Genomic DNA, 9,974 nt, shown 5'->3' with positions numbered 1-9,974 from the left:
TTCAAGTTCATTAGAATGGGGAAATGATTTTACTCCCAAAATCAGTCACTGTTCAGGTCAAATTCCTAAAAATAAATACCTAAAATCATTCAAGGAATAAACATAAACATGAGAAATAAAAATATATATAAAGAGACAAAGCCTGTAAACTAATCCCTACGTTAACAGTATTAATATAATTATTAAGAGTTACAATCTAAAAATATTGAAAAAGAGTATTATAGTGAACAAGGTTAAATCATTATGGAAGAAGTAAATAATAGTAAAAAAATGTGTTAGTGTATAAAGTTAATAAAAGACGTATGTCAATATTGTTTATAAAATTAAAATAAGAAAATATGACTTATCTGCCGGTGAGTTACTGTAGATTAAACCAAAATGAGTGTACTATAGAATTTATACTGAAAGGTCACGTGATAAATATGGCGTCTATTACCCAGAGGTAAATGTGTATTATAATTACTAAAATAATAACGAAGATATCGTAAAAGAAAATCTACCTAAAATAAAAAGTTTATTGAGTATTAAAAATAGTAAAAGAGTTAAAACTCTCAGATTTACGCAGAATAATAACTATACCACATACGAAAATTATATATTACGTAAATAATGCTATGAGACATTGTAAAAGACTGCTCATATTATCATTGAATGCTTTATAGTCAAAGGTAGTTATATGTTCTAATTTTGTATAATATTGTGATGATTAAAGTGTATTCTGAAGTTAATTTGATGTATTTAACGCTACTGATCATAACTATAAATTGGTACCTTATCCTAGGTTTAAATAAATAAATTAGTTATCTAAACTTATTATGTAAATAATTTAATTTATGTCTGCATATAATATTACGTTCATCGTGGGAGTTAATCAATTTTTTATTAGCTAATAATATCTCTTTAAATTCATTAGTACATAATAAGCAGAATTTATTCCCTATCGTATATGATTTAGCCTTGCAAACTATTTCCCATTTTAACTTGTATTCTATTCTTTTTGATTTATGTTCCCAGTAAATCAGATTTAGGGAAATTAAGTTAATTTTAGACAAATATATTGATAAACTAAAATCTAAATTACCTGAAACTCTGGACTAGCATAAATAATACTTTAAAATGGTTTAAAGATATTAAAGACAGTAGTAGTTACAAATTTATCCAAATAGACATAGAGGATTATTATTCATCTATTAATGAAATTGTACTTAATAAGGCCTTAATATATGCTATGAATAAGGTGGGAATGACTAAAGATGAAGTTAAGGTAGTAAAAATGGCTAGAAAATCGTTTATTAGGTATAATAATAAATTGTGGGCTAGAAAAGATACCAGGGATTTTTTTGATATCCCTATGGGAGCACCAGATTCTGCTCAGGTTACAGACCTAGTAGGAATTTATTGATTAGCAGAACTCCAATTAGAGGGTGGATTATACAGAGATGATCTCCTGCTAATGACGAAAAATAGCACGAATAGAACATTAGAAATATATAAGAAGAAAATATAGAGTTTCTTTAAAAGAAATGGGCTTAGGATTACAATTTATAACGAATATAGCAATGTCAACTACTTAGATATAAATTTTAACTTAATAACAGGTATAACCCAACCTTACCATAAAATTAATGAAAACCTGAAATATATTAATGCTAAGAGTAACCATCCACCTTCTATTAAGAAAGCATTAGTAAATAATATAGGGAAAAGAATTTCAGTACTTACTTCCAACTATGAGGTATTCAATAAACATGCACCATATTATAATGAAGCGCTTCATAAGACGGGATATAATAATAATATTAAATTTTTCAACAATTCTAAATATAATTATAATTTAAAAGATAATTTAAATGATGAATACACCTTCTATTATAATAAACACAGCATTAAGAATCATCTAAAGCCTGAGATAGGTAGTAATATGAACAAAAAACCTCATAGTAATAATAATAAGAATAAAATATGGCTAATAATTCCCTATGGGATATAGGTAATCTTTAATAATGTTAGTTTTTATCAAGAATATGCTTACAGTATGTTACTTTGCTCCTAAAGGACTTCATCAGCCTGCATTTAAGATCAGAAAGGAAGTTAAGTTTAAAGTCCCTAAGTATGATATAGGGATAACGTGGTGAGGTGGTGACATGATCCTCTATATTTAGAAGAGTGGCTAGCTCTTTCACTTTAGCATTTATACTGTTGTATGTAGAGATATTGGTTTTGTTGTATATTTTGGTGATTGTACTTTTAAGTCTTTTGTGTTTGTTCTCTTTGGTGATGAAAAATGTGTGAGTAAATATACACGAAAAAGTTTTTAAATAAACACTTAGAAAAATCTACACACACACACACACACATGCACGCACGCACGCACACACACACACACTTTACATTATGTATGTGAGTGTTTTTATTCTACTTAAATTTGAGAGATTATACTTCACAATTTGATAATCTTGTGTGCCAGACATAGGTTAGCTGTTATTGCAGCTGTAAACTTTTGTTCAGCTGTTTGTGATTATAATAACCTCACCTTTTTTCTTGTCAGGTGAATGGGACTATAACTAAGCCATTTGATTGGCTGGGTTTTTTTTTTACTACTCTTACTAAAGATGTTTTCTCTTCTGATTTTTGCTGGATTGAATATTGGCACAATTGATTTTGTTACCTGTGCAGTTTGATAGCCTGATGATGTGATGCACATTTGTGATACACATAACTGCACATGTAATCCATAAAATACTCTGCTTCAGAAACATGTGGGGAGCATGGAATGAACTGTCACTTTCCTTCTTGTTAACTTTATTGTAGTTATTGCTTGCGATAATTAACTTAGGTTACTTCTAGAATTGGAGTTGTGAAGTTCCTGTTTTATGTTCAGAACTGTTCCAATTTTGTAACAGAAGAATGGAATATTGTTATAATCAGTCAATCTATTAATTCATCTTATAGTGTTCCCTTGAAGTATTTTATTAGTTACCTATCTTATGACCACAATCATTATGATCCCTACTAACTGATACATACACACATGCAGGTTGTGCCTCAAGTTCATTGTAACAGTGCACATGTATTTGACTAGGTTTTCTTATTAAACTTATTTTCTTGGTAACATAATGAAAGAAGTATGCAAATTCTGAACAGTATTTTGAATATTTTTGAAATTGTCCAATCTGTGTAATATTTATTCTTTAAGATATTCATGTATTTTAATCATCATCTAAATTATATTTTCAGTTTCTAGCATTTTCTGTAGCATCAAATATTCTTTGATATCCCAATTGGAACTGGTACTCATATGCAGAATAGTTCATGATAGTAATTTAAGCTACATTTTATATGGTTATAAGCTTTTCTTTCTTGGTTATCACAATAATAAATTTAGGTAATTTTGATAAGAACATGTACATTGTTAATTCAATACTTGTTCTGTGTTACAAAGAAATTTAGGTTGTCTTCTATGATTGATACTTCAAATTGAGCTGTCATAGTGCAGAGTGTGAGAAAGCTCTTTAATCATGCTGAGGGCAAGACAACCTCTATAACACTTAGTACCATGAAAACAATGTGACCAGTACACTCTGTAAAGTGATTGATGTTAAGAAGGGCATTCAGCTGATGAAACCTTGTGAAAACCGAGATACTGGAACAAGGCTGCTACTCTCTCCTGTTGGATCCTGTCGAATCATCCAACACTCTTTCTTCCTTGATTATTTTGCTGTAGTTCTCACAATTAAATATTGCATAACTTGTATGCTATGTGGTGTAGTCGAAGACTAGATGAAAACATGACACATCTTGTATATCAGTTTGTGGATTGGTCATAATAAAGTTACTTAAGCAAAGGTGGCTGAGTTACTCAATACAGTCTTTATTCAGTAGTGTTCATTAGGTTCTAGGTAAATTCCACTACAGAAAACCCCCAGGTAAATTTCACCATAGGTAAATTCCACCATGATAAATTCCACCTATGGACAGACTTCCAATATAAGCCGCTCCCACTAATAATCACCGTGGTCAGTTTCTCTAGACCGTGGATCAATACTTGGTCTTATGTCCTTTTCCCTCCTTCTGGAAGTATATGCTTCTGCACTTTTCCACTTTCGGGTACTCTCCCCTATTGTACTGCTCAATCTTCTCCTTGAGTGCTGTGCTTATAACACTGAGGATTTGGTTGTGACGCCATGTATATCTGTCCAGTGCTAGCCTGCAGTTTGACAGGATATGTCTCATCATCGCTTTCTCTCCGCATTTACATTCATCAGCCGTTTGTATGTTCCACCGGACTAAGTTGACTGGTGACAGCAAAATGTTGAAGGTGGGCTTGATCAGGAAGGATGTTCTTGCTTGTTCCCAAACCCAAAGTTCTTTCCATGTGATTTTGCAACTGACCAACATATTCTTCCCATCTTAGGCACTGTCCCTGTTGACTACACTGCACCAAATGTACATTTCGTCTTTCTTTTTCCTCTTTGAGACCATTTCGTCCCAAGTCATTGTAAATGGTATTATTTTAACCTTATATCCATTTATCTGTTTAATTTCTTTAGCAAGTCTATTATACTTTAGTATTTTTGTCATTTCGACTTTGTTCAGATTCTTGTCGATGTTACTCCATTTTGATTATTATTGTTTCTTTTCTTTTGTGGTCAAATATTGTAATATCGAGTTTATTGTTTTCTATATTGTTTGGTGTTATTACTGGGCTATCTACTAAAATCTTAACCTTTTCAGTTGTTATCTCCTCTATTTGTACATTTCTGATTTTCTGGTTTTTTGATATGTTATATTGCTGTAGTAGGTTCACATTGATTATCTTGGTTATATTATCGTCTCTCTCTTTATATTTCGTGTGTGCTATTTTTCCACATTGTATTGCCATATGTTCGATATTCCCGTTGTATTTTACAATATCTGCATGTCTTTTTTTCTTCCATAATAGTTGTTTCTGCCTTGTAAATACTGTATAATATTTTTATCTATCATTAAGTATTTGCTTTGTTTTATAAATTTCAATGAGTATCTTTTTGATACTGCTTCCTCATTTAGGTGTTTAAAGTATTCACCGTGTATTTCTTTGTGTGGTTGTTCCTTAATTATTTTTTCTCCTTCGTATTTTTTGTATTCATTGACATTATTGATATTATTTTTTATGCATTCTTTTTTTTATTTCCATAATATCGTAACCCATATAATATAATAATGATGATGATGATAACAATAATGATAATTTCATCTATGGTGAAATTTACCTTGGTGGAATATACCGTGGTGGAATTTACCTATGGTGAAATTTACCTGGTGGAATTTTCCATGGTAGAATTTACCAGTCACTGTTCATTTTATGATTCAAGTCACTTTCATTCAAATTTTATTATTTAATTTCAAGTTTTATTCAAATTGATAATACCAGATGATTTTGAAATATTCTTTTCATCTTTCTCTTTCTCTCTCTTAAATTAGATGCTGCTGGCTGCAAAATAAACTATACAACCAGAAGAAATTTGAAAAACTTAGCCACCTCATGGTGAGACAAGAATTTTTTCCTGCTTCTGTCTTTCTAGATGCTCTTTAAGTAACCTTAACTGATACCAGCAATGATTTTTCTTATCCTGACTTAGCTTTTTTTTTTTCCAAAGTAATTGTTGCTTTCTTTTTTTTTTTTGGCAATGACAAAGAAAATCAAAACAAGACAATTAAATATTTGTTTGTTTCATTTTAAAGCTGACTGCTGGATAACTGAAAAGAAGTTAAAGGACACATACACACACAGAGACTAATTAGGGTTGAGAAAAGTGCTGAAGTACTTTGTATCTGTTTAGAAGTGTCAATAGTTTATTTTGTAAAGTTAAGCACATCAACCAATATACTATTTTCAGTTTACAATAAAATGCAAGATGGAAGTCTTTTGGATCAATCCATTTTCTGTGAAAACCTTTATCACCCAGCATCCCTCAGCTTCAGTGATTTGCATGTCCAGCAGGTGTCCACGATGTCTGATAGTGACAGTAGCCAGCAAGTTGAGCACTCCAGCCAACTTGGTGTACTAGGAGGACTTTGTAATCAAATTCCTCAACACTGTTCCACTACTAATTTATTGAAGTTTGGTGTGCCGCTGGCGGCCTGCACTGACTCAAGTGACTTAATAGATAATAATTCAACAGTGAATATAGTTGCCAGTAGCAACAACTGTAACGGAGAAAGCTGCAGTAGCGGACTGGGCACATTGTATTCTGCGAGTTTGGGTAAAGTTATGGATGGTGTTGGTGGGGTTGTAGTGGTTGGAGACAACGGAACAACAGGGGGCGACAACAGCAGCAACAGTACAGTGGGGACTGGTGTTAACGGTAGTGAAACAAGCAGCAGTGTGACTGGAACTGCTGCTGTGGCAACAACAGCTGCAGTAGTGTGCAGCAACAATATCAGCAGCAGCAACAACAATAATAGTAGCACCAGTAACAACAGCAGTGGGGCTGGTAACAACTGCAGCAATATTGCAATTCCTAATAATAGTAGCAACAAAAAGAAGCAAGCTCAGATGCCACAGCAGCAGCAACAACAACCAGGGACACCAGTTGGCTCTGGGTCAGTATCATCACAGCAGCCCACTACAGTAGCAGATCAGCTTCTCGGGGGTGTGGTTTCATCTCCATTACACCTTGGTTTGACTACAGATTCTGTTGCTCCAAATCCAGCTGTTGGAGTGACATCATTGACTGCTGCAGGTGTAGCTGCTTCCTCTTCATCTTCATATTCATCATCTATTACATCATCATCATCTTCACCAGCCTCATCTTCCTCTGCTGCATCAGTAGTGCCAAATTTTTGGTCAACTGCATCAGCTGAAGATACTTTCCTGCAGGGCTTCCAGTCATTAAATGGAACTGTTGCCTTTCAGCAATTTCCCCCTAACCCTAGTACCTTATTTGGCACAGGGATAACTGCTGCTGCGCATATGAGCAGCCTTGGACACATGGCTGCTCAGCAGCAAGCTACAGCCCCTCAGAGACGAGCGATAACAGCCCATCATAACTTTCAACAGCAGCAGCAACAACAGCGACAACAGCAGCAAGCAAATATTTTACTTAACACCTCTAAAACATATCCTGCATGGAGTTCAGCACCTCAGCCATCACTGTGGACCACAGCAACTGCAACAGCTCAGCCAGGGGGAGGCAATAACAGTGGGAATAGTCAAAGTGGCGGTGCAAGAACTCCAGGTGGCGGCACTGGTGTTCAAGGGCAAAGTACTATTGTCAGTCCTGGAGTGACTATGTCACAGTCACAGGGTGTGTCATTAGCTTCTCAACAAAACCAACATCACCAACAGCAAGCCGCTGCTGGTCTCTCTCCTTGGGCTAGCATGCCTCAACAGCAGCCAGCAGCACAACAACATCATCAGCAGCGTCGCTCTGTCCCAAGTATAAACCCTCCTGTGGCTCCAATTAAAAAACCAACTTTTCAAAGCCAGCCAGGACAACAACAGCAACAGCAGAGTGGTGGTAATCCAGTAGGACCACATGGCACTCATTCTCACCAGGGTGCCTCCCTTGGACACCAAGGGCCTTTGAACCCTAACCAAGGCCAGTCTCATCCCCAGCTTGGTCAGACTTCTCTCATTTCTCCTTCCAAGTTCCGACGGAGTACATCGTTCCCAGGTCAGATGCAGCAGCAAGCAGCAGTTGGTGCAAAACCCTCTGTAGAAATTACTAGTGTTGATGACCAGCGGGATGTTTTACTTGCATACTCCGTAAGTACATTTCTTTGACATTTGTTTTTATATTTGATATAATTTATCTTTGCTTGTCTTGTCTTAGTTAACTATTGTAGAATCTCTCTCTCTCTATATATATGTGTGTGTGTACATATATGTATATGTGTGTGTGTGTGTATATATATATATATATATAGCAAATAAGAGAAAATGGAGAGGATAACAAAATGACATACATCAGCTGGTAGACATTCCAGTGTGTCTATTTATTCAAAAGTATTAGAAAGTATTAGAAGAGTACATACACATGTAGTAACTATGGGTTACACACACATGTATTAATCAATATTACAGGAAAGTGTATAAGATCAGTTCCTTACCATATAAATTAAGAGTAAACCAATTTTTACCCCCGTCCATATATGACTTTCAGTTGTGAGATTGCTATGCAATAACCAGCATTTGGGTATGAGTAATTGGGTACACTACCAGCAGTATATTGGATAGGTACTATTCCTTAGTTGGTTGGCTTCCCAACCTCTAACTCTCTCTCTCTCTCTCTCTCTCTCTCTCTCTCACGCACACATATATACAGGTGCAAGTGTGGCTGTGTGGTTAGAAGTTTCCTTCCAACCACATAGTTTCGGGATCAGTCCCACTGCATGGCACTTTGAGCAGGTGTCTTCTATTATAGCCTCAGGCTTTGTGAGTAGATATTGAGACAGAAACTGAAAGAATTCCATCGTGTGTGTGTGTGTACACGCACGTGTATTTTAGCCTAAAAGTTGTGGCCATGTGCCAAATTGTTACCACTTTTCCAATTGTTATACTTTTGTGATTGCCTTTTGGTGAAGGAGACAGTTTGATGTTGTTGCATGCTTTTGAGTTTCTTGCTGTGATGTAGGTTCATCTGGGACCTTGGACAGTTGGAGGTCAAGTTATTCCTTGCTAACATCTATGACTCAGTCAATGTAGTTCCCTCAGATGTTTTGACAAGATATTAAATAGCTGTGAAATATTTGAATCCCAAGCTATTGCTGTATGTAGTCCTCATACTAGATGAGATGGTTAGGACCTTTGGAGCAGTGTAGTGACATCCAGTTTACTGACTGGTATAACTCTCAATGGCAAAGTTTGGTGCCATTCTCTTTAGGATCTTCCATATGTATGTCACTCCATAGCTCTTCTGTCTTTCAGTCTCTCCCAGCACTTCAACTATACCATTGATGCAATCTTACTGGTGTAGCACCACAGAACTGTCATTAGTTCCTCTATTAATTTAACACTGTAGAGTGACCACTGTTGAGAGCAGTAGCTCTGACAGCAGAATAAAATGTCCTCCATAGAACCAGCATATTTCCTGGTCTCTTGTTCTGAAAGTTCTCAGAATCTATCTGCCTATTTACCTGCTTGTTGCCACGACTTGGTGATATGTACATGAACTGAGGTGTCAATTAATCAATATGTGTGTGTGTGTGTGTATCTATATATGTGCCTGTATGTATTTATACATGTATATTCGTGTGTGTATGTGTATATATAAATATGTATATGTATATATATGTATGTATATGTGTATGTATGTGTACGTATATATATGTGTATATATATGTGTGTGTGTATGTATAAATATATGTGTATATGTATATATATATGTGTGTATGTATATATATATATGTGTGTGTGTATGTATATATATGTGTATGTATATATATGTGTATATATGTATGTATATGTATATTTTTGTATGTTTATATATATGTGTATGTATATATATATATATATATATATATATATATATATATATGTGTGTCTGTATATGTATATATATGTGTGTCTGTATATGTATATATATGTGTGCCTGTGTATGTATATATGTATGTACATGTATGTATATAAATATATATGTATGTATATAAATATATATGTATGTATGTATATAAATATATATATGTGTATGTATATAAATATATATGTGTATATGTATATATATGTATATGTATGTATATATATATGCATTTCCCTGAAGAGAAGATTACATTCTTAACAACATCACCGATTCCTATGGAAGGTATAACTTGTAATCTTCGAAACATATGTTGGAAATAAAAGTATGCAGTTAACATATGCGTTCTACTCCATTCACTAAATTTATATATTTATACATATATGTGTGTGTGTGTGTATATAAATATGTATGTATATATAAATATGTATGTATATCTATATATAAATATGTATATATGTTTATATATATATA

General features: G+C 34.1%; 1 protein-coding gene across 2 annotated transcripts in view; it reads left to right on the top strand.

Annotated features, from left to right (window-relative positions):
* The window catches only part of LOC106877235 (cytoplasmic polyadenylation element-binding protein 3), an 80,410-nt gene that overhangs the window by 2,356 nt on the left and 68,080 nt on the right, over positions 1 to 9,974 (top strand). For both annotated transcript variants that reach the window (XM_052972747.1, XM_052972746.1), the window contains exon 2: positions 5,464 to 7,750. In XM_052972747.1, the coding sequence (XP_052828707.1) occupies positions 5,891 to 7,750 (1,860 nt within the window). In that variant the 5' untranslated portion in view covers positions 5,464 to 5,890. The remainder of the gene's footprint in view (positions 1 to 5,463; positions 7,751 to 9,974) is intronic.

The sequence above is a fragment of the Octopus bimaculoides genome, chromosome 14, assembly GCF_001194135.2.
Source record: "Octopus bimaculoides isolate UCB-OBI-ISO-001 chromosome 14, ASM119413v2, whole genome shotgun sequence".
NCBI classification, from domain to species: Eukaryota; Metazoa; Mollusca; class Cephalopoda; order Octopoda; family Octopodidae; genus Octopus; species Octopus bimaculoides.
Note: the sequence above shows the minus strand (reverse complement) of the source record. Positions and strands in the feature narration are given on the sequence as shown.